At 44.2% G+C, this 25969-nt stretch overlaps 1 protein-coding gene across 1 annotated transcript in view; it reads left to right on the top strand.

Annotated features, from left to right (window-relative positions):
• The window catches only part of ABCA12 (ATP binding cassette subfamily A member 12), a 644885-nt gene that overhangs the window by 561684 nt on the left and 57232 nt on the right, over positions 1–25969 (top strand). Inside the window, exons 48-50 of the mRNA XM_078680598.1 lie at positions 208–461; positions 7991–8204; positions 16078–16187. Coding sequence (XP_078536724.1) covers positions 208–461; positions 7991–8204; positions 16078–16187 — 578 coding nt within the window. The remainder of the gene's footprint in view (positions 1–207; positions 462–7990; positions 8205–16077; positions 16188–25969) is intronic.

Raw genomic sequence — 25969 nt, 5'->3', positions numbered from 1 at the left:
GGGAAATGCTGCCCTTGTGGATGTGTGAAGGGGACAGACGATGAAAGCTGGTTGCACATTCTGATTGGTGGGGGGCTGCAGCAATTGAATATTACTGTGTTTTGGTGCCGAATAAAATCTATACTAGGACCGATAACACATTACTCACTTAAAGATGTCATTTTTTGTCTCGCCTCTCCTTCCCTCCCCACACCCCACCCCCTGCAGAATCTTGGTAATGTCTCAGCCGTTTTGGAAGGTATTTTCAAGATCTTCCCCCAGTTCTGCTTTGGCTATGGTTTGATCAAGCTATCTCAAGAACAACAAATTGTTGATTACTACAAGGCCTTCGGCTACACCCATCCATCCAATGTCTTTTCCATGGACAAACTCGGCTGGATGTTTGTTGCCCTCATGTTCCAAGGAGGGTTTTTCTTTGTCCTGCGGTTGCTGATCAACAATACCATTTATCAGAACATCAGGTAGGTGGCATCTGTGTCTATGATTCGGTGGTTGTTGGTGGGGCAAAATTACCACAAGTCCATATTTCCTTTGAACACTGTCTGTTCTTGAAAGTTATGAACCAGCTCTGTGGCCCTCCCCCCCCCTTTCATTGATTTCAGTGCATACCATCAACTAATTCAGCCACTGCTGCAACCAGATTCCAGGGCAGATGTGCAGCGTCATACCTCAACATCCTCATTAAGAGCGTGGTGGCCCAGTTATGACAATACTGCTGTATTTTACACCAGGCCCCTGATTGCTTGTGAAATCTTTAATACTGCTGGAGTTAGCCAATGACCCTAAAATGAGTATACTCTTTTAAGGATGGCAGGCATAGAACTATGTCAATTAGGGATAAATTAGGGGTGGGGTTGGGAGGCGGGGAATGAAGCTCCTTTCTTCCATTGTTTGATCCAACCCAACATAAGTTGGAACAACTACGACCTTGGGTGCATGGCATTATTAAATATATGGGTCTGAACACAATTATGCATGTTGCTTCAAAATGCATAGAATGGCCTATGGTGGTTGCTTTGTTGGCCGTAGCACAATTCACCTTTATCTGCATATAAAATGATTCCCTGAAGCCGGTGGTTTCCATTGCTCAGCACCAGCATTTAATCATCAACACTGGCGCTTATAATGCAAACTGGACCCATTCATTTTTGGTAGGCACGGGGAGATTAAGTAATTTGCCCAGAATCTCTGGTTGGTGAGCTGACACCGAGACTCAAACCTGTCAGCAGCTTAGGCCATTACATCACATCCTCTCCCCACTAATAGGGTTTCATGGTTAGTAGTTGGTTCTGTTTTAGGCGGCGCTAACAGGAGAAATGGGCTGGTGCAAGCTGCCTCCTGACGAGAGCCCCAGCACTTATTTTTTTACCAAATAACTACTGCTTGGGTGATAATTTTTAGGCGTAGAATGACTACTGCAAATCCAACTCATGAGGATTGTGCGCTCTCTTTTAGTCTATTGCAAGATTAGAATAACGTTAAAGGTAATCGTCATAGCCAAAGTAGAATGGGCAAACGTGTGTGTACAGAAAAGAAACAAAAAGCCCCTCCCATGCCTAAAACTAAAACCAAACCAACCTTATAGATAGGATGCTGGAAAAGGCTCTAGGAGCGGTGGCCACTGAAATCGAGAGAACAGAGAGGCGATTATCCCTAAACCCCTAACCTGGAAATCCCTCTGGTAGATTCTGAAACCTCACAAACCTCGGGAGTCTTGACAAACGATATGCCCCGGGCCCAAACCCCAATAGCTGCAGTAATTAACTCTGATTAAACCAGGGTGGAATCTGCTATAAAAGGGAGACCTAAATTTCAAGCAAAAACAGAGGCATGAAGGAAGAAAGCCATGGGAGAGAAGATAGATAACAGGAACACTGGGACGGGGGAATAAGTAAACAGTATTGAAATGGCCAGCAAACAGCCAGTGTGGGTCACTAAGTTAGTGGTGGATCTGCAAATCCAAGTAAGGGACATAATCAAGGACGAGCTCAAATCACTCGTAGAAAGGGTTGACAAACTGTCCTTGCTCCTCGGCGATTGGACAAGCAACAGAGGGTAGAAGATGGGAATGTTGGACCTGACACTGGACCCCGAGATCAGGCCGTTGTGAACACCATTAGGGCCTTCTCGGCACCCAAACATAATGATTACCCAGCTACTCAAGTACCAAATCTAGAGAGACAGCAATCATTAGCCCCCACTAGAGCCAGCTTAGAGAGGCTCCTCACCACAACCGCCAATAGAGCGAATCCACCCTCTTTACTCCAACAACCCACCAGGCAATGGCAGCAGAATAAACAACGGGCAGGGGTAGACTTTCCCGCACGCACAGAAGCTACTAAAGAAAACCCTCCCCCCCAGTTATAAACCTACCACCGGCTTCAACCCCATATGTTCTCATTCTTGTAGGCATCCTGAGCTCGGAAGGGGCCAACATGAACCACACCAAGAACTAAAACACAAATGCATGCAATGGCTAGCTAATTACAAACACTCCTGGTACAAGGATGCAGGAGAGATCTTAACTACATGCAGAGTGGGTTGGCTAGGATGGAGGCCTAAGGACAAGCAAGGAGATTGCATAGTGATAAACTTTAGAAACCCTTGCGTTGTCGAAGAAATTTTAAATAGAGACATTGGGAGACAAAAGGGTACTATCCGAGCCTTCCCATTGGGTTATTTTTATCCCCCAGAGAGAGTCCATCAAGACATAAGGCATTATGGGTGGGGCCTGAGACACGAAAACCACAGCTATAATACAGCTGCTTTGGACCACTATTGGCCAAGGCAACCAATTTTCAACATTCCCACAGTAAAAAGATTTAGCTGCCTAGAAGGAGTGGATTGACTTGAGGCTCAGGCCACTGGTTCCGAGGTGCAGCTGGGCAACCTTATGGTGGTAACTGAGACTCGCGAGAATGATGCAGGGCACTGCTCGATGTTAGGGGAAGGAGAAACCTATGGGAGCATGAGCAGCTCCCCAGGAAACACCCATGAGGGCCTTATCACAACTCTGTCCTGCAACCAATACCCTCTATCGAATTGTGGGACCGTCACGAAAGCTGTTTCTGGGCTCTGCGGGTCTCTCTTCCATCCCTCCCCTCCAGTTGTCGATAAAATCAACTCTCCTGATCACCCAAGGCTGCAAGTCTTATCCTTGAACATAGCAGGTCTGACCAACAAGATAAATGACCCCGAATGGGGTCATTTCATTGACCAGCACAAGATCTGCATGTTCCAGGAGATGTGGGCAACGAGGGGACGTCTCAAAATTGGGTTTTGCCATCTTCAATATCCCTGCAATATCAGGTGGAAAAGGGAGACCCTACGTGGGACTAAGTACATGGGTGGGAGTTCATCTAGGCTGTTCAGCTAAACAGATAGAAACATCTTCAAATGATATTCTGTGTGTCCTCCTGTACCTTCTGCTCAGGACCTCTATAGCCCTAATAAATGTGTATTCAAGACCAGGAGTCAAAAACACTCGAGGAACTAATGTAATTTTTCGCCACCATCCCAGACAACCACATGGTCTTTATAGGAGGGGATTTTAATTGCCAGTTTGAGCCATTAGATGGTATGCTCTAGGACAGTCTCTGTGAAGAAGATAAGTACTGGGCCATCCCGGAGACTACCTGTCCACCAGTTAAAATCTGGTCACCTCTGGTGATTCAGATGAATTGCCTTGTTCTAAAATACTCTTTAAGGTCATGCAATGGAAGAAGACAATCCGATACATCTAGCAACTCCACTTTCTTTAGAAATGGGTGAGGTTCTTTACTGGACTATATTTTAACCGACTCCAAATCTTGGTATAGGGTGATTGACTTCAAAGTCATGGTACGGCACGATAGTGACTATAATGCCCTTGTACTAGAACTAAACGAGTTCAATCCCGGGAGTGCCACAGGGGAATACTCCCCCACTGATGACAGGTTGTCCTTGTCAAACTGAAGGAGGAGAGTGCATTGGGCAGACATAAACCAGTCACAAGATAGGCTAGGCTCCCTGTATGAAGCCATTATCCCGCTGCTCTTGACTGAAATTAAATCTGTCCCTACTAACTGCACCAGAATTGATCCCCAGATGGTTACCCAGAACCATACTAAGTTAACGGCAATCACAGTAGATTTTTTCTTTCCTATAAAAAACACCAAGCCAAACAGGACACCCCCCACCCCTGGTATAACGCCCAATGCCGTAGGGCCAAAAAAGCCCTGGTCACATCAATTAAGGACAATGACCGTCCCATAATCAAAATATCTAGAGCTGCCTACAAGGCCAGTGTCAATGAGGCAAAAAAAGGGTTGGAAAACGACAAGTGGGACACCTTGAGAAGCTCCCTGGGTGCCCGCAATATGAGGACCTTCTGGAAAGTGGCCAACTCAGGCAGCTCTGAGTCTAAATCACCGATAGAGCCAAACCTGGAGGCAGATGTATGGAGGGACCATTTCAAGTCTCTCTCCTCAAGGGTGGAGACACTGGACGACTTAGCCGCCAAGGGCTGTTCTTCGGGGACTGACTTCCCGATCGCACCCATGTACGCTAACAGAACTATGGATGACACCCCGATAATAACCCTTAAGAGAAAACTGGCGCCCTTTCCAAAATAGCCCCAGGTAAAGCTCCCGGACTAGATGAGATACCAGGGGACCTATTCCGCAGCAAACCCACCATCTGGGCACCATATCTCTGGGTTCTATTCAATGCCATACTCCAAGGCATGAAGATCCCTGCTAGCTGGGCCAGAGCCGAAATAATCCCCATATACAAAAAGGGCTCACCGCTGCTACCAACAAACTATAGGCCTATAAGCCTTATAGATATTACCCAAAAAATCTTTGCACGTGTGTTGCTGCTCCGGCTGCAGAGCTGAATAGAGTAGCACAAGATACTTACTCCCCTCCAGGCAGGGTTCAGAGAACAAATGTCTACACTGGATCAAATCCTCAGGCTACAAATTTTACACTGGAAGATCGTGTGTTTGGAGGGTGGCAGCCTCTACCTAATATTTGTAGACCTGAGGTCCACGTTCAATCTGGTCCCATGAGAGAAGTTGTGGGCAGTTCTCCATGAGATGGGGGTTCAGCCATACCAGTGCCAAATCATGAAGTGGTTGCATAAGGGAAACTATGCCCAAATTAGATATGTAAAGGAAGGAAAACTTACAGCCCCCATTCCCTTTAATAGAGGCGTTCGCCAGGGATGCGTCCTAGCCCGACCGTCTTTAGCCTTTATATAAATGGGCTAGCTGATTTTCTACTTAGCGAGAAAGACTTGGATGTCCCTAGGCTAGCATCACACAGGGTTCCAGCCATGATGTTTGCAGATGACACCCTACTATTATCTAAATCACCCATGGGGATACAGAGGGTACTTAATAGATTTGATGCGTTTTGCAGGGAAAGAGGGCTTGAAATTAACCTTAAAAAACTAAATTCATGGCGTTCAACTCTGCCAAAGGTACCCGACCAAATCCTAGCTTAAATGGTAAACCCTTAGAGAGAGTATCCGCTTTGGATTACCTCGGTATAACCATCACAGAATATATGACTGGGGGCCCAAATTAAAAAATTAACCCTGAAACTAGCACAATATTCAGGGGCTTAATGAAGGTTTTTCGAAAATCTAGCCACAAACCTGTGAATCCAGCCATAGAAATATACACGGTCCAAGCCAGGGGAGGGCGCTGTATGGAGCAGAAATATGTGGTCACCGCAGTTCTGAGAGTCTCACACAGACAGAAAACACATTTCTCAGGCAACTGTTTAGCCTCCCACAGAGTACCCCACTCACGCCACTCCAACTGGACCTAGGGGTAAGGGCTATTGCCAAAGAATTCAATCTCCGACCCCTTCTATTCTGGCGGCGTCTGTGGGTTACCCCTGAACTTACAGAATACAGGGATGAATTAAGAGAGATGACGAGTCTACCGGGGGTGGGCAAACTACCCTGGCTCTCCTATATTCGACACACGTTAGAGATTCTGGGAACGGGCAACCTTTAGGGTAACCCGGAGGTTGCTTGTTCCTCAGTGTCTAGGAAAATGCTAAAGGACTGCTACTGGGCATTTAAACTGGTCCAACTCCAGTGCAATCCTTTAGCAGGTAAGCTAACTGCTGTCTTTTTAGAAACCAAGGACTGGTATTGCCTAGAGCCGGCACTGAACGACATCAAGCCGGCATCCGCCCAAAAAGATTTATTTGCAGTTCAGACATGGGGCCTTGCCACTTCGCTCTTTTACAAACAAGTAGGTGGGTTCGCAAACTCTGGGGTGCCCGGCATGTGACTGTTCCACAGAATCAGAGTTTCATGTGTTATTTTGCTGCCCCGGATACCACAAAACGAGAAAACAGTGGCTGCTTCAGATCTGCAAAAACCTGGGTACCAGGCGCTGTTGCGAGCCTTTTAGGATATTGAAACACGATTCTAGCCACCCAATAGTATACTCGGTATCAAGTTTTTTATTCTCTATGTGGTGCACTCGCAGAGCATTTTTTAAATCAACCCAATAAATAAGGTCTAAAGTTTCGCACAAATGAAATGAGGAATTTTAAAGGGTCCACTGTTCAACTGAGATCACTTGCCTTGATGCAGTACATTAACATTTCGAATTTACTGTTATATTGGTTTGCTGCTCCCGAGAACCCGCTTCCAGTGGCTAAGATCAAGCTCTGACCGCTTATATTTGGACCGGTCACCTGCTTATATAGCTCGCACATGTATTTTGAATGGACAGTGCTGTTTCCATCTTTGATTAAATCACCAACTTTTATGATCTGATTTTCCCACTTATTGAGCCGCTTGCATAGACAGCACCACATGTCATATTTGTACCAGGCCATACCTGTGTATGTTTTATTCAACTGTTTTTATTGTATTCATCCAATCCTGCTCTATCTCTTTTTATCCATTTCGATTTTAAAGTAAATGAATTGTATGACCAAAATAAAGTTATTATTGACTGACTGAGAATAACGTTTTAATTTCCTAAAAATGGGTAGGATGTCTTGTGATAATTCCGATTCAAACTGAATGCTTATGATGCACCAAACAACATACGTTGCTGATACAAATGAATTTCACACACGCCTTGACTCTGCCCAGTGTGTTTTAGGTTATTTTGTATTTATCTGTAATGCCTAAGATGAAGATGTAATATGATAATGGAGAATAAATGTACATATAAATGTAAATGAAAATGATAGGTTATGTAATACAAAGGTTATTTGCTGGTGTTGGTGCTCTATTGAGCGTGAGCTCTGTAATTTCGATGGGATATCGGACTGATAAGCATAATATTACTTCAAGAAGAAAGATTGTGGGCGCACAAATTTTGACCTAATAACGGGAATATAGTAAGGAATCTAGGGCCAGATGTAGGTCGGTCGGTAACGGCCGAAAATCGGTATTTTCGGCCGTTACCGACCGGTAATTCAGAAATGGTATGTAGGGCCCTGAATTTTACAGAATCGGTAAAATTACAGAATCGGTATTGCCCATTGATTCCTATGGGCTTCACAGCCCATAGGAATCAATAGGAAATACCGATTCGGTATTTCCAGATTCGGTAAATACCGAATCTTAAAGATTCGGTATTTACACATCTGGAAATACCTACATCTCCCCCCTTCATATTTACCACTTCTTAAATACCGAATCGGTAAAATTCGGTATTTAAGAAGTGGTAAATAAGAATTACCTACATCGGGCCCTATGTCACCTGCTTGAAGAAAAAGAATCTAAACATTTTGGTCGGAAAAAAAATAAAAAGAAGGAGAAAAATTCTGACGAGTTTGAGTATATGGCTTGTCCGTGGGTGGTATCAATGGTTTGTTCAAGCTTGGCAATGTCTGTTTTAAGAAGATTTTGTTGAATGTAAGATTTTAAAAACAAAGGCAAAAAAGTGGCAAAGACACAAAGTAGATAAACCTGTTTTTATCACATAACTATGGATCAACATCAGGTTTAATATTACTCTTCTCTGCAGGATGTTTTTGAAAGAAAGGTTTGATATTGGAATGCGGCCTGTGATTAACACAGTTGAGGAAGATGAAGACGTGAAAGCAGAGAGGGATCGGGTAGAGTCTGGGAGAGGGGATACAGATCTGCTTCAAATCCATGGCCTCAGCAAGTTCTACCACCAGGTCAACAAAAAAGTGCTTGCGGTGAACAATATGAGCTTTGGTATCCGGGCAGGAGAGGTGAGGACGCGTTATTCCCTTGTGCATGCCATGGGGGTTTGACTCCTTGAACAAGTTGTGGGATCATGGGCCAATCACCTTTTTCCTTTAGCCTTAATTCCTTCTTTCTATAAAAAAAATATTATACTAAGAAACTAGCAGTTAAGAGTGTTAATTAAGAAACTGCATGCTAGTACACAGCTAGGGCATGACGGCACAGTCCTTTGCATGAGCAAAACCACAGCAAAGGCAAGTCATGACGTGGATAAAATTGATATCCATGTTTCCAGGAATAAAATTAAGGTGGTGGCTTTACAATGGCATCAGCTTGTCAATAGGCCTGCTACTGTATTACAGTTTGTGAGTGGACGTACAGCACAATGACATCTTCATACAGTTGTTTTGAAATCCATAAATAAAATAAAATACTAAGGTCTCAATTCTCAATGAGGCTCTGCAGCAGTGGTGGCTCCTCCGCAATAGTGGAGGAGCGTTGCCCCACTGCCTGGCGCAGAGCCACCAAACAAAAAATGAAACAATGCTCGAGCATCGATTTATTTTTCGTTTGCCAGCTGGTGTATGGAGGGGCGGGGCATAGGAGGGTGGAGGAGGAGTGTTTGTGCACTCCAGAAGTGCTCATGTGTGTTTGGTCTACCGTCTCAGGCCGACCAAAACTCACATGTGCACTTAGGTTTCTCTAACCCAGCTGCATTCAGCAGCTGAGCTGGAGAAACCCCCACAGACTCCCTGGTCTGAGCAGGGCATCTTTTTAGCCTGCTCAGACCAATCCCTGCAATGCTCTGCAGCACAGGGATTGGTTGGGAGTCTGGACCAGGGGCTGCTGGGACCCAGGAAGAGGTCAGCAGGATAGACGCAGGAGGCGGCCGGCAGCCTTTTAAAAACATTATTAACCCCCTCTTACTCCCTCCTGCGCTCGCTCCCCCACTGCGCACCCCCCCCACCTCCAACCTTTGTTAATGGTGACCGCCAGTGCCATGGCTGAGGCTCCGTAGTTGTGTCACCATTTCCGAAATGAGAAACTGCAATGCGGAGAGTCTTTCATGGATTGCGGGGATTCTGCCGTGACTGCAGAGGCTGTTTGTAAATTGGACCCTCAGTGTATCTCACTTTGATCCATGTGGGTAAAAGTCAGAGAGCAATGATCTGTAGTGCAGATTATACCTAGCCTCCGCAACACTGTCCAATAGTAATCCCCAACCGTTAAGGAGGAATTTCTCTGAGAGGGTCTCATTGCAAAAATCCTACGTAGTTGGTAAAAGCTAGGACTTCTTATGGGCTCTCATTATATAAGAAACAGCACCACTGACAGGCAGTGTGTAGGTAGGGAGGGACTATAAAAGTATCCCTTCTCCATCCTGCCAGGCAAGAAATTTAGGCTAGCCTTCTGCTTCCCTGCTTGCCAGACCATTTCCATTTGGGGCTATGAACAGAGCACCTTCTAAAAACGTATCTGCTCACAGAGGGAGGAATTGTCTGGCTATTACCTTGTAAATGGGTGACTGAGGACCCCTTCAAGAGAGCTGATGGAGTGTTCTGGGAGCTCCCATAGTTGCCTCCTGCGGATCTACAGATGTAATCCTGGTCTGCATGATATCTCTGACGACCTTGAGGCAATAATGCAATTTACCATTGGCTACTGATGGTGACATGGCTCATGACCTCATTCACATAGTTGCCCTCATATAAATGAGCATCCACTTGGTAGGTTTTACTGATGGACGATCTTCCGACAATGGTATGACATGATTTAACAGCTCATTTGAATAAATTGCCTTGCAGTTCAATCATCGATTAGGGTTAAAAAAGAATAGACCCCCGCAGTTCACAATCATCAGCTTCATCTCCTACAATCTAATTGCATTCAGTCTACACAGTGACCTCATACATTCACTTATTTTCATCCTCCCCTTCTTTTCCAGGCCCTCGCATTCCTTTGAAATAAATTTCAAAATTACCTGTGGCATAACTTACCATGGGACCTTTTCCGATTTTTATGTAGTCTTTTTTTCATTGAATGCAGTAGTGTACTTATATTGATGAAAAATAAGTATTACACTACTATATATATATATATATATATATATATATATATATATATATATATATATATATTCACTGAAAAAAACCATAGGTTTCAGGCACGTTATAGTTAGAAATTAGCATTTAAAAAATCTTAGAATTTCACTGAAAAAACCATAGGTTTCAGGCATGTTAAAGTTAGTTGGACATTTCACTCGTACAAAACCGTACAAAATTCCTCCGTTATAGTTAGTTCTGCTAACTATAACTCCCCCCCCCCGCAATGCACTGCTGATGACATCACATATTACATCACTCATGACATCACTGATGACATCTCAAATGACATCACTGATAACATTACTCATGACATCATCCATGTGGTAAATTGATGCATCTTCTCACACCCTAATATAACCTTTGATACACCCACTCAAAATTACAGACTTCCATTCTCAAAACCATAGACACTCCAACACCAAAACCTACAGACACGCTCACTGATTCTTAGGTTTACACACACACCCACTCACTCACCTGTACAGGCACTCATACTTATGATCACTCAGTACAGGACTATCATATGCACTACACCTAAATAAACACTCACACACCACCACTCATCCAGAGAGGCACTCACACACCTAGTCAGTCATGCAAATAATTAATCACACTGCCATTTACTCACCTATACAGTTAAACACACACCAGCTCAATCACTTATACAAATACTAGCACATTCTTATGCTCTTATACAATCACTGATACAAGCACATACTCATCCATACATCCACTCTCAGAATCACACACTCTCACTTATAGCCATTTATATACTCCAACACACATATATACTGCCTTTCACATATGTAGTTACTCACACATGTACCACTGAGATAAACATTCACTCACTAACACACCTATTCACACACTCACCCGCCCATACAGTCCATCACAGATGCACTCTTGAAACCATGCACCCAGTGAATCACCCACTCACACATCTATGCACAGAGTCACACACACCCCACCCACATAAACACTCAGGCACCCATACAGATAATCAGACAACCAATCAATAACACATATAAACACTCATGTAGCTATTCACAAACCCATGTAGCCGGTTACACACCAACAGACAGACGAATACAGACATTCACACAGTTTAGTCACTAACCCATGCATTTAGTAAGATACATTTAATCACTCACTTAGAGAGTAAGTCACGCACCTACTAAATCATACATTCAGACACGTATACATCCACTCATTCTTCAATATGCCTTTCCCTATATATTAAACATATTTAAACTTTACAGAAACACACAGTCACTGGATGGTGTCATCAGTGATGTCATTTGAGATGTCATCAGTGATGTCACTGACCATGTCATGAGTGATGTAATATGTGACGACATCAGCAGTGCATTGCGGGGGTGCGAGTTATATTTAGCAGAACTAACTATAACGGAGGATTGTCAATGGTTTTGTACCAGTGAAATGTCCAACTAACTATAACGTGCGTGAAACCTATGTTTTTTTCAGTGAATTTCCAAGGTTTTTTAAATGCTAATTTTTAACTATAACATGCCTGAAACCTACGTTTTTTTCAGTGAATTTCAAAGGTTTTTCAAATGCTAGTTTCTAACTATGCCTACAGAGTTAGGACATGTGAAGAAAGAAGAAAAAACGCACAGAATGAAGCAAAAGAAATGCAGAAAGAAGCACCAGAAGTCCACAAAGATGAAGAAAAGTGCAGAAAGAAGCAAGACATGTGCAGAAAGAACCAACAGAGGAGCAGAAAGAGGCCTTGTTCCAAAATCATCCTGTGCTCCCAAATTTGACAGATGGGTACTGGTGGTAACTGACTCTGACTAGCCAAGCCTAGAGCCAGTGCTATGCTAAAAGACACTTAGAATACAGTGAAAACACCTACATACACTAGGGAACACTATGCTTTGGGGTACCCCTGTGATTAGCATGACCTCCTCTGTAAGGCCCTGGTACATAATAGGGCAGGGGGATTTAAACTACCTCTTAAAACGCGCTATGGGGCGCATGTGCACAGTGGTGAAGGGAGGGTGTGGCCTGAGGTGACGTGTGCAAACACGCCCTGTGGCCATTTTAAGTTGGGAGATTAAGTCCCCTTGAATCCTGACGGTTCCTGGGGTCCAACTAGCCAACCAGGTACCACCAGTAAGCGCCACAGAGCTGTGTTGCAGGGAGGTGTAAAAAGGGGCGTGGCCTGGCCCACCTCTCTGCTACGCAGCTCTGTGACACTTACTGGAGGTACCTGGTGGGGTTGTTGGCCCCAAGGGATCCTCAGAATTGAAGAGGAATTAATTCCCCAATTTAAAACACACCTCAGGGCGTGTTTGCACACATGTCAACTCAGGCCCTGCCCCCTCCCTTCACCACTGTGCAAACGCGCCCCATGGCGCATTTTAAGTTGGGGGATAAAGTCCCCTTGAATCCTGAGGGTCCCTGGGGTCCAACTAGCCCACCAGGTACCTCCAGTTAGCGCCACAGAGCTGCGTTGCAGAGAGGTGCATGGCCAGTGTTTTTTTATTGTTTTTAAATAATTGGAGGGGCGCTGCATGGCCCCCCTCCTCAGGCCACTTCTGACCCCGGAGACCCCATCCCCCGGGGCCTGGCCACTTCGTTGGGGAACGTGGGGGGGTCCCCAATTCCCCCACGGTCCCACCGGCTCCCCGCCTCCTGCGGGAGCCGGCATTGCTTTTCCACATGGGGAGCTGCTAAGATGCAGATCCCCTGTGGAAAAGCAATCTGCTTTGGTTTTTGGAAGAGAGAGACTGTTTCCCAGCTCTCTCTTCCAAAAACCAAACCAGAGTTTGCTATGACAGGGAAGCACAGCTCCCGCCCTGCCATAGCAAACAGCAGTGTCCCTGGGGTGGGCAACCCGGGACACTGCAGGAGCCGGCCCAGGGGGTCCCCAGGCCATCACAGGGCTCCAGGAGGGGGGTCGCGCGACCACCCTCCCAACATTGTTAAAGCCCTGGGGAGGTGGTGGTCCCCGGGGCTCGGGTCTGTAACGGACCCCCAAATTGGCATAGTTAGTGCCGCGGGGAGGTGGCGGTCCCTGGGGCATGTGGGGGGGTTCGAGCCCACCCCCACACAGGTAGTTTATTTTTTTTAAACAACCCCCGGGGGTGGCGGTCCCAGGGGCTGCGGGGGGGCCATGTGCCACCACAAATATTTTAGAAAAGCCCCAGGGGTGGTGGTCCCTGGAGCTTGGGCGGCATTTGAGCCCCCCACCCATTTACTACACAAGCCCTGGGGGGATGCGGTCCCACGGGCTGCGGGGGGGCCAGGAGCCCCCTGCAAATATTTCTGAAAAGCCCCAGGGGTGGCGGTCCCCAGGGCTGGGGGGGCCCCTTTGGGCCTCAAATTACAATATAAACATTGCCCCCGGGACTTGACTCACCCGGGGTCTAAATAATAACAAAGCGCGGGAGTCCACTCTTCGTTTTTTTCTTCGCTGCAGTATCCGCGGATCCACCACGCATTTCGCCGCTTTTAAAAAATATAAGGTAGGTGTAATCCCCCTGCCCTATTATGTACTAGGGTCTTACAGAGGGGGTCATTCTAATCACAGGGGTACCCCAACGCATACTGTTCCCTAGTGTATGTAGGTGTTTTCACAGTATTTTAAATGTCTTTTAGCATAGCACTGGCTCTAGGCCTGGTTAGTCAGAGTCAGTTACCACCAGTACCCGTCTGAAAAAGTTGTGGGCACAGGAGGCCTTCTGCTCCTCTGTTGGTTCTATCTGCACATCTCTTCTTCTTCCTGCACTTTTCTTCATCTTTGTGGACTTCTGTTGCTTCTTTCTGCCTTTCTTTTTTTTCTTCCTTTCTTCGCATTTTTGTCTTCTTTTATCACATGTCCTACCTCTGAAGGCATAGTTAGAAACTAGCATTTAAAACACCTTTGAAATTCACTGAAAAAACCATAGGTTTCAGGCACATTATAGATAGAAATTAGCATTTAAAAAACCTTCGAAATTCACTGAAAAAACCATAGGTTTCAGGGGTATTATAGTTAGTTGGACATTTCACTCGTACAAAACCATAGAAATTACCCTGTTATAGTTAGTTCAGCTAACTATAACTCATGCACCCAAAATGCACTGCTGATGACGTCACATAGTACATCACTCATGACATGGTCAGTGACATCACTCATGACATCACTGATGACATCTCAAATGACATCACTGATTACATCATCCTTGTGATAGAGTGGCAGACCTCCTCTCACCCTAGTATAACCTTTGATACACACACTCAAAAATACAAACTAACATTTTCAAAACAATGGACATACCAATAGCAGTTACAACACACCTATTCAGTAATTCCAAGATCTACACACCATCCACTCATTCACTAACAGTCCTATACAGTCACTCAGACATGTACTCACTCATCATATGTACTCATACACCTGCTACACACTGCCACTCATCCTTAGAGTTACTCACACACATAGTCGCACATGCAAACAAAGTATCAAACATCCATTTACTTGCATATACAGTTATAAACACACTACCACACTTACTTGTACAGAAACTTACACATACTTACTCTCTTAAACAATCACTTATAGAAACACTTCCTCATTTATACAGGAACTCTTCCAATCTCCCACTCTCACATAAACTCACTTATATACACCAATACTCACATATGCTGGTTTAAAACATATGTCGTTACTCATAAAGACACTATTGAGACAGTCATTCACTCACTAACACACCCATACACACACTCATCCACCCATACAGTCCTGCACACATGCTGTCTTCAACACATACAAACAGTAAGTCACTCATTCATGCATCTATGCACTAAGTAATACCCTCCACCGAACCATACAGACACTCAGACACTCATACTGATACTCAAAAAACTAACTGATAACCCATATAGACACTCATGTAGTTACTCACCAACCCATGCAGCCACTTATACACAAAATGAGAGACTGATACAGATATTTACATATTTAAACATTACTCACTAACCCATGTATTCACTAAGATACACTTTTTTTATAACATTTTTATTTTATCATATAGCAACACAACAATACAGACAGTATTTCATTAATCGGCTCCCTCCAGTCACCCATTCTCACTTGTGTCCATGTCTGCCACACCTTCCCATAGTATCTCCCCCCCTCGATAGTCACTAAGATACACTTAATCAGTCAGTTATACAATCAAATTTACAAAACAAAATCATCCATTTAGACACTTATATACCCATTTATTCTCCCATCGACCTTGAGATATACATATATAAAACCTATTTAATTTTCAGAAAAACACACATTCACTGGATGATGTCATGAGTGATGTTATTTGAGTTTTCATGAGTGATGTCATGAGTGATGTCACTGACCATGTTATGTAATATGTGACGTCATCAGCAGGGCATTGAGGGCATGCGAGTTATAATTAGCTGAACTAACTATAACAGGGGAATTTCTATGGATTTGTACGAGTGAAATGTCCAACTATAACGCCCCTGAAACCTATGGTTCTTTCAGTGAATATATATATATATATATATATATATATATATATATATATATATATATATATATATATATATACACACACACATATACATTTACATACACATACATACATACAGGTGCTTAACAAATCAATGTCTCAGAAAGTTCATAGTGCAAATTAATCATTGCTCTCTGCGCCCCAACTCCACATTCTTCTCAATCAGACTTCTCATATTATTCTAGAAAGGAGAACTGGGACGAGGTGTACCCTTGTGCAGGTGTTAATGATTTGTCATGTTTTCCATACAGTGTTTTGGCCTGCTGGGTGTGAATGGAGCTGGCAAGACGACCACCTTTAAGATGCTTACGGGGGACATTGCGCCTTCCAGTGGACGAATACAAATCCAGGATCGATTAGGGTATGAATAATCATTTACTGAACATTCAGAGATGGTCCGTGTTGTGAAAGTAGGGATTTTTCATCATATATGACCATTGTGCAGTGTGCTATTTAACACATCTTTGGCTTCCATTATGACTTAAGAGATAAATCCAGAACCTGTGCCAATAGGATTGGCACAAGGATTAGAATGATTAATTCTGTGATAATTGTCAAGCCTTCGCCGTTTTCTCCTGATAAATTCCAACAGGTTACACCCAAAAAGGCCTAGAAAATAATGCAAACATGTGGAATTCAGAGTGTTAAAACAGACTCTTCATGTTATGCCACATATTCTTGTTAGAATAGGAGGTATTTACCATCCGTGGTAAGTACCTTACCATAAAGTAATGCTAATTAACAGGTGTGGTCAATGGTAAATATTTATTTGTATATTTGTATATGATTAATTAAAATCTTTACAAAGTTGAAAAATGTCCATAGTTATTGTTGCTTAAACGTAACAAAAATTAGGGTGCATAAAATTACAGTGATATTACCAGTTATATGGTTAACATCCTAGAATTAAAAAGTTCATCTAGCATGGTTTAGTCTCTTTCTTATTAGGTCAAAGAACTTCACCACTTGACAGTTCAATTTAGTGTCACTAGTAGAAAAGCACAATATGGCTGCCTGTCTGCAAGTCCGGACGGCATAAAGGTTAAAAAAAGGGCGTAAAAGATTGAACCTCAGGTCCTTTGTGCTGGGGCAGATGCAAATCACATGAATTATATCTTCTTTGCCGGTATTGCACATGCGACACTGATGTGAAGGGTTATTTCTCTCCCAGGGTGGAAGATGTGGAAGTATGGGAAGTACACCAAGTCGTAATTTTAGGAATTTTTCTTTAACATTTATTTTCATGCCAATACTGAAGTACGCTTGTGGCCGCAGTTTCTCATAAGCTCCCACCGTTAGCCATCCATGTGCTCGGTTAGCTAGGTCTTTCTTGTCTTCTATCGCTGAGATGATGTTGGCTGATTTTTTAGCTACTTTTTTAAAAGACAAGAGATCGATTGATGTTTCCCAGGTTTCAGTCAGGCCTAGAACTTTGAGCGATTCATATAGGTAGGCTCTCGGTGCGAGGTTGCGGTGCCGAAGTAGTTCTTCCCATAGGTTTGCACATAGAGATCCTGCATCTGCGTTGCGAATTTTATGCCAATTTGTTGCATATACGCTCCGCCTCTCTAGAGTTTGTTTCAGGATACCAAATTCTAATCGAATCTGAGCCGGGGAAACGTACTTGGGAAGGTTGAAAATAGCCCTGTATGAATTGGCAATGAGTGTGTCCAGTAATGCCGCATCCTTGCCGTGATGTGATTCACTCCCGTATGTGAGAGTCGGTTTTAATTTGGCACTCAATAGGTCGAGAAGAGGTTTAAGTGTCAGATCAGGTAGTTTGCCCTTCAATGATTTTAGAGCCATATAAGTCATTGTAGCCTTCCCTCGCAAAGATTTAAACTGCGCCCTCGAGGTGTTATTAGAGTCCAGGATTACTCCCAGGTACTTATATGTGGTGACCTGGTCAAGCTTTTCGCCATTCAAGTACCAGCAAGGGTTCTTTTTTTTCTTATAATTCACAGTCATCACCTTTGATTTGTTGAGGTTTATTTGTAGTGCATTTTTTTCTGAAAAGGCATTGGTTATGTCCAAAAGATGTTGGAGGCCCATTGGGGTCCGACTTATCAGCAACAGGTCATCTGCATATAACAGGTTTGAAAGGATGATTTTCCCTAGTTTCGGTGCGTGGTTGGAGCATTTGTCTAGTTGCCCAGGTAAATCGGCTAAAAAAAGATTAAATAAAATCGGGGCAAGTAGACATCCCTGTTTCAGTCCTTTTGTTGTTGTTATGGGTTTTGAAATGTGTGTTCCAGCCCCAAGTTTAATTTTGATCCAGGTGTTTGTGTGGAGCAGTATTAGGACGTCTAATAGGTGTTTAGGTATTCCCAGTTTGTCCAGTTTCATCCAAAGTTTGTTTCGGTCCACATGGTCGAATGCAGCGGTATAATCAATAAATGAAAAGAATAAAGATGACTTAGTTTCTTTTGCTGCTTCCATCAGCAGTGATAATGCCATTAGATTGGTTGTGGTCCCTTGGCCTTTACAGAAACCCGTTTGGTTGATTGGCATGATGGAATTCTCAGATGCCCATGATGTTAACTCCTCCAGGATAAGGCCAGCAAAGTATTTTGCCTCCACGTCTATGAGAGCAATAAGGCGATAGTTGTTTGGAAGCCTCTTGCTGCCTTGTTTATGTATCGGGCTAATGATTGAACCGTGCCAGGACTCAGGAAAGATCTGTGTGAGTCTGATACTGTTAAACACTGGCGCTAAGGCTGCGCTCCAGAATTCGGCATCTGATTTATAGAGCATAGGTGGTAAGCCGTTCGGCCCAGGAGCTCCGGTTGGTCGCCCCCTTGATATTTGTCGTTGGATGTCTAATGGGCGAATTGGCTTGGGGCCTGACTCTGGTGGTTTTTTAAAGTTTTTTACTAATTTAGGTTTATCAATTTTTGGTGTGTTCTTGGCAGTGTATTCCCCCGTTTCACAGAGGTTTGTGGGGGTGTAGTGGTTGAGGTTTACTTTTTTATTATGCTTTGTAGATGTTAAAGAAGGTTTATTTGTAGTAGCTTTGTCTATGGTCCCGTCGTTGTTGAAGTGTTCCAGTAGATATTTCGACCATACTTCTTCAGTTATGTGCGAGTTCTGACCTGGAAGGTCAGGATTCTGTATTCTTTTAACCATTTGCCAGAATCTGGAGCTGTTCTTTTGCTTCCCCTCGTGCACCAGTTTCACCCATAGATCTTCGTTCCTTCGCTGCTGATTGCCCCATTTCGTCCGTTTCAATTTTATTTTAGCTTCCCGTAGGGCAGTTTGCAAGCTATGATTTATAGGGTCCTTTCGCAACTGTCTCAGTAATTGATTTACTAATCTTTTTTGTAGTTTCATTTCTGGACATGAATGAATCCCACAAGGGGGCAACTGTTGATAATGTAGCTTGGTGGGAACCTTATTTGCTATTTGCTCCCTAATGGTTTTGATGAAAGTGTCCCAGACGTCCGATCCCTTGGATGCGTGGGTGGTGGCTTGGGAGAAGAGGTTTTTCGCCATGGAGCTAATTGAATCGATGTTCCCGGCGGTACAGCGAAGCCGCCTTAAATTTGGGGCGATGTATGTGTCGAGGCCTGTTAATGTTTCAAGTCCCAAGTGGGAGGTGGCATTTATTGTGGCCTCTTGTGGCAGGTGATCACTGAGGTCTGTCGTACCTATTCTAAAAGACTTTACCCAACAGAGCATGTTTAAGGATGTGAACATATAGTCAAGATGGGAGGATTGATTATTCGCATGAAAGGTGGCAACTGGTGGTTCATCCCCAGGGTAGCGGCCATTCAGGGCCCTTAAGTTAAGTTGTTCCAAATTTCGAAGTAGAAGTTTTGAGTGCTTCGTTGAGTTCTTGTTTTTAGTATGGCCCTGTGTCGGTACGGCCCATGCAACGTTCAGGTCCCGGATAAGGTCGCTAGGTTGCTCTTTATTAATTAGAAGCATGTTGAAGTCCCCTGTCAGGATGAATGAATCAGACACGCTTTCCTCCATTGTTTTTTTCATCAGTTTGGCTAGGTCTTGCGCACCTTTTTGTTTGTCTTTGGGATGGAGGTATGTATTAATTATGCTAACAGCTTGGGGCTGCTTCTTTAACCGAAGTGGAATCTTTACCACCTGAATGACACTTGGGGGAGGGATTTGAAGATCCATTGCCTCGATTTCACCTATTGTCGATATTGATGCAAAAAGCATCAGACCGCCTGATCTTCGGCCAAAGGTTGAGTTTTTGTTTGCAGGAATACAGCAGGATGTGAACCCTTGGAGCTCGAATGCTTTTTCTTCCCAAGTCTCTTGGAGCAGGATAAGATCAAATTTACTCAGATATTCTAGAAACTCAGGGTCATTTCTTTTGGACGCCAAACCGTTGATATTCCAAGAGCAAATTCTAATGTCCATATTTCCCTCTGATGGGTTAGTGAGCTCTTTCCCTTTCTGTCAGTTATTAATAGTGGAATTTGTGAATGTGCGTTGAATTAGGTTCCAATTGTGACCAGTTTTACGCAGTGAACCACTGCTAAACTTTTGGTTTTGTTCAGATTTGGAATTTTCTAGGTCTCGGGGACACTGCCTAGGCGAGCTGCTTCTTGCTCCTTTTAATATTGCAGTAGTGCTTTTTTGTGCTGAGGGTCTGTCTAAAGGAAGAAAAGGAGTAGGATAGCGAGGTCTTTCTTCAAGTCTCAGCTCTATTCCCCATAGCTGAAACGTCGCTATTTCTTCCATGATTTTAAGTGCTGTCTCAAGTGAGAGCCAAGTTGCTTTTGTGATTTCTGGACAATGAGGTTCGATGTTTGACTGGAATTCTATTGCCAGAAGATCAGATGAACTGATGTTTGATAGATTTGGTATTGAATGCATTAGCCTTATAATGTTACCCCTGTTGAGTATGTCACTCCTGCCGCGGGATGTATATTCTGGGATGAAAAAGATTGATGTTGGACTGTTCCCAACCTGTGGTTTGATTGAGTCCGATAGTGGTCTCTTGACACCCTGTTGGATTGAATGAGAAAGGTTGCTTTGGTCTGGTATGACTGAAACGTATGATTGCTCGCGTTGATTATTGACCATGTGTGATGTCGTACTGTTCACAAACTGTGGTTTGGTTGGATCAGACAGTGGTCTCTTGACACCCTGTTGAGTTGGTTGAAAAAGGTTGGTTGGGTCTGGTATGACTGAAGCATTTGATTGCTCGCGTTGTTTATTAGCTATGTGCGGATTCCCAATGGTACCAACCGATGTAGGTGTCGAATGTAGGGAGGGCTCAGTGTTGTTAGCCACAGCGGTATCCACTCTTCCTCGTGTTGGGACGGGTTCAGATGGTGTAGGTTCCGGATTAATAGAGTTTTCTGCCACTTTAATTTTTGTGAATTGTAAGGTTTTCTGCTTGAGTTTTTTTTGCGCAGGTCTCGTTGAAACCATACTTGTTGCTTTTGAATACGCCAATGGGGATACTAGTGATGCAGTTTTGGAAGCCTTATACTGAAGGGGTTGTGTTACATTGGCTGTCGGAGACTCTGTGACAGTCGCTACTAAAGGGGAGGAATTAGAATACATTACCGTCATCTTATTTGAGCTTTTTTGAGCCCGATTCCTTCCTTTCCTTTTGTTCTTTCTACAGGGCTTAGAAGATTCCTGGACGACTGTTGAAAAGGGTGTGATGTTTTGCTCAGTTACCAGCGATCTAATTGGTAATATTTCAGTTGAAGTTGTAATAATGTTTGACCTCCGCTCGATTGGATGTTCAACTAGGTCCGTTGGTGTTATTGGGACATCTGAGGGTGAGTTGGAGGTTTGTGATGTTTGGGTTGGTAGGACTACTGATTTTAGATCACTTAATAGTGCCCCCAACATCGTTGCTAAAGATGATAGTTTGTCTAAAATTGGATCGCAAGATGGTGGTTGTGATAAAGTTGGTTGGGCCGCAAGGACGGCTTCTTGACCCCTCCTTATGAGGCCATTTAGTTCAGAGATTTTCCAGTCAATTCCTGAAATTGAATCAGCCATTGTCTGTAAAACACAAAGATGTATGTCCATTTTTTGTGATTGGAATTCCAGGGCTGTAGCCGAGAGTTGCAATGTGTTTAAGATTGTCGCCCAAATTGATTCAGGAACTGTTTTACCTGGCCTGTGACTTCTCTCGGATCCTGGCAAAGCATCGACAGTGGGCTTCCATTCAGATGGATGGCGATTATAGGTAGCCACTAGTTCTTCCCACTCCTGTGCGGCTATAGAAGACATGTCATTGTCATTGTCATTGTCTGGGAAGTTTTTTGTGGGCAAGGAATCATTGTTCGATAAAAAGGTACCGCCCTGGGTAGCCCCTTGAACTGTAGGCTTATTGATCGCCGTAGTTTGTTCGGTGGTGCTACTTAAAGTTAACTGGAGTGACTTGTTTGTAGCCGGACAGGTGAATAGCGTTGGCGATCGTTTGGTACCGCGTTGTTGCTCTTCAATTTCTAATGGTGATTTTACTCGAATCGCTCTGATTTCTTTTATGGGGTTTGGAGAACTACTAACTGGTTGGGGTGCTTGTAGAATTTTCCTTTCGTCCTCTTTATGTATCAAAACCTTGATTTCCATTGTAGCGTCTTGTTTACCGAGGTGATGGGGACTGGTCTTGCTAGGGTGGGTTTCACTCTGCTGTACTGGATGTGAGTCGGCCGCTGCATTTGGAGACCTGGCCTCAGTTGGTATACTCCAGTTTTTTTCGAAGGTTTGACTAGCGGACGTCAGTCCCCATGTTTTGGAGGGGGTTGATTTGGGATCTTCCTGAGGGATGGATGCTACTGGTCTTCTTGTTTTCGGCGAGGTTGGTATGGAAATGACAGTCGCTTTCTCCTGAATTGATTGACACTGAATTTCCACTGGGGTGGATAAGCCTATTTGGCTACTGATCATAAGGCTTGAGTCAAGCTCGTCTTTTAAAAGTGGGGATTGAAGACCTCTAATGTTCCCAGTCATAGAGAATATAGCTGTTCCCGGGTCTTTAAGAAAGGCGAACTTTGTGTAAATCTTGGGTTGATGTGAACATATCCTTTTCTTCGCCGGTGTGCCGTCGATCGTTACAAGGTTAACTGAGTCCATTGATAAGGATTTTTCCATTTGAGATACTTGAGATAGTCTGACCTGTTTTTTTGGCTGTATTCGTAGTTGTTGTTGTGGTAGCTGGAGGGCTGTAATTAAGGAAGGTGAGGCAGCGGGGACCTTGACTTGACCGTTGATGATTGGCGGTTGAGTTGGGGTCAACTTGGTTGTTTCCATTGCTGTGAGAGGTGAGACCTCTATATTATTTGTGTTTGTATATTCTTGGTCACTTGAGCCGGGTTCCTTGGGATTATTCGGGTCTGCTGGGAGTGTTGGCTCAGATTTCCCCAGTTTTCTTTTCCGCGATCTCAAAGTGGAATTAGGTTTAGGATGTTGCCTGATCAATCCGGATCTCATCACGCTCCCCTTTAGTTTGATCTTAGTACGATTTTTTTCCGTAGCTAACAAGGTTGCGGAGTAGACTCGTGAGGGGCGGGCCTCTCCCCCCGCGCCCAGGCTCTGCCTCTGATCTCAATGTGATAAATGAGAAGGAATTGTTATGAGCCTCGGTTCTCGGAGAGGAGATTAGCCCTGTGTCTCAAAGGGCTCTCCTCTATAAAGACGCCAAATGTCAATCACAATGCTCTCTCTCCTCTCTCCTCGCACACGGTTAAGACCAACTCATAGCGCAGTATAGCGCTTGCCAGCCTGTTTTTTTTTTTGGACCAGGTCTCTCAAAAGTGACTCCAGCTGTCTTCCCCCACAGCTTTTCCTCCTTTTGCACACACGCCACACTTTGATACAACTTCCCCCAGTTTTTCACCAGCAATATAGGCGGACATGAGAGCGTACCTGCAGCTTCTAACTCCAAACTGCTCTTGGTTTTCCAGACACAGACGCCCCTTTGCACCACTCCGAGCTCGGTGAACACGCCACTCGGCTCAGGCAGCTTCCTCACGGCTCCCGCCGCTACCGGGACTCTCCCGCTTTTTCCGTGTCTTCCCGGGTCATTCCCTCTATGCCCATGGCCGGGTGGGGGGGCCAAGTGGGAGGCCGAGTCAGTCCAGGCTCACTGTCTGCAGCTTCGGCAGTGCTTTCGGCGTTTTCGGCGTGTTCGTAGCACTCACGCTCCCAGCCGCTCGCTCTCAGCTCCTCGCAGACTCGCTGACCAGCAAAACACCAGCAAAACACAAGGTGTGGTCAATGGGAAACTGCCTTTACAACACAACCAGAATAACACATTACCTTTACAATGCGTCCATTACAACTCATACATCTTTACCACGCATGTCTTTACCACACCTTCTTTACCGTAAACATGCCTTTACCACACAAGCCTTTTCAATTAAAATGTATGTATATCGCAGATAATTGTATGAATATATATCGCCAGTAGGTAGTTATAGTTAGGACCTAGTTACTTTAGGAAAATGGTAACATTCTATTCCCAATGACTTTGGCGCCGGTTGATGAATCTTTGCAAAATGTTCAAAACTAATTCTTTGTTGATATCAGCTCCTTTGTTGAAAGCTTGGGGGTGATTCATCAAGGGGAGGCCGAGAAAAAAGGGGGTCTCCATGTTCATTTCCGTAGGAAACTTTAGACAAGGCTACAGGTCGAACGGGTGAACAGAATTACCTCAAATTTGGCAGGGAGAAGCGTCTTGGTCTAGAAAGCACGCTTTTGTTTATTTGGTGTAAATCCATTCAGTAGTTTTTGAGAAATATCGAAATTTTCAGATATCGATATTTGGGAATTCTGCCATCTGATTGGCTGAGGCATTACAAGCATGAGCTTGCTGCTGATTGGCTGCGGGCGGTTGCAACTAGAAAGTGTTAGCTGCCATTTTGTTATTCCGTTGAAGCGACTAAGGGGAAAAAAGGGCGAAAAAAGTAGGAAAGGAGGGTAGGAGCACTGTAAGCTTTGTGGGGGAGTGTGAAGCGAAGTAGTCACTGTTACCAGTCTGAAAGTGCGGTGTTGCTCAGAGTGACATTGTGCTAATATGATATGGTGCTACACTCGGGTATGAAACCGAGAGTCTAAACCATGAAGTCATTGCTGTAAAGTGATGTGGTCTGGTGTTTATAGCGTACGTGTGCAAGTAGTGTTAGTAGGCATTTATACCATACAGGGAGTGGGTAGCAAACTACTGACCGCCACTGTGTGTTGATAGTATACCGGAAGCGGCAAGCAAAGTATTTACACCTACCGGTGTGAAGACTTGGGGATGAAATCGAGGTGATTGCTGTAAAAGGATGGCTCTGGGTTCTGTACCATACGTGTGCAAGTAGTGTTAGTAGGCGTTTTTACCATACAGGGAGTGGGAAGCGAACTACTGACCGGTGCCGTGCGTTTATACTATACCAGAAGTGGGAAGCTAAGTACTCACATCTACCAGTGTGAAAACTCAGGGATCAAACAGAGCTGATTGCTGTAAAGTGATGGGCTCTGGGTGCTGTAGGATACTAGCCGCTGTAGTATAACTGTGTAAGTAGTGTTAGTATGCGTTTATAATATATAGGGAGTGGGAAGCGAACTACTCACGCCTACTGGTGTGAAGACTCGGGATTAAACCGTGAGCCTAAATTGTGAGCTCATTGCTGTAAAGTGATGTGCTCTGGGCACTATAGCATACCTGTGGAAGAAGTGTTAGTTTACATTTATACAACATAGGGAGTGGGAAGCGAAATACTTACCCCTACCGTTCTCAAGGCTCGTGGATGAAACCATGAGCTCATTGCTGTTAAGTCATGTGCCCGGTGCAGTATTCTAATGTAAGTCATAGTAGAATGTTAGTATGTAATTCTACTAGAATCTAATTATGTAATGTTAGACTGTAGGGCTGTCATGAGGGGAACCTTGCGGATTTTGTACACGGTGCTGGAGAAGACGGTTGCCTTGCTGTCTGATCCTGTTGGCGGTGGTTTCAGGTGTCTTGTTTTCTTGTAATAAATCTACTTATTGGATCCACTGCTGTCTGCCTCTTCACTAGATAAATTTGGCAACGAGTGGGAGAAGGTAAAAAGAAAGCACCATTCACCAATATTTCAAAATTGGTTGTGTTGTGCTGAAGACCCGTTTTCTTCGTGTAGCTGTTTCTACTCATGCTAGGGTTATCGGCTCATTGAACTGTCATCC

The sequence above is a fragment of the Lissotriton helveticus genome, chromosome 3_1, assembly GCF_964261635.1.
Source record: "Lissotriton helveticus chromosome 3_1, aLisHel1.1, whole genome shotgun sequence".
Classification (NCBI taxonomy): domain Eukaryota; kingdom Metazoa; phylum Chordata; class Amphibia; order Caudata; family Salamandridae; genus Lissotriton; species Lissotriton helveticus.
The sequence above is the reverse complement of the archived record's forward strand: the minus strand, read 5'-3'. Positions and strand labels throughout refer to the sequence as shown.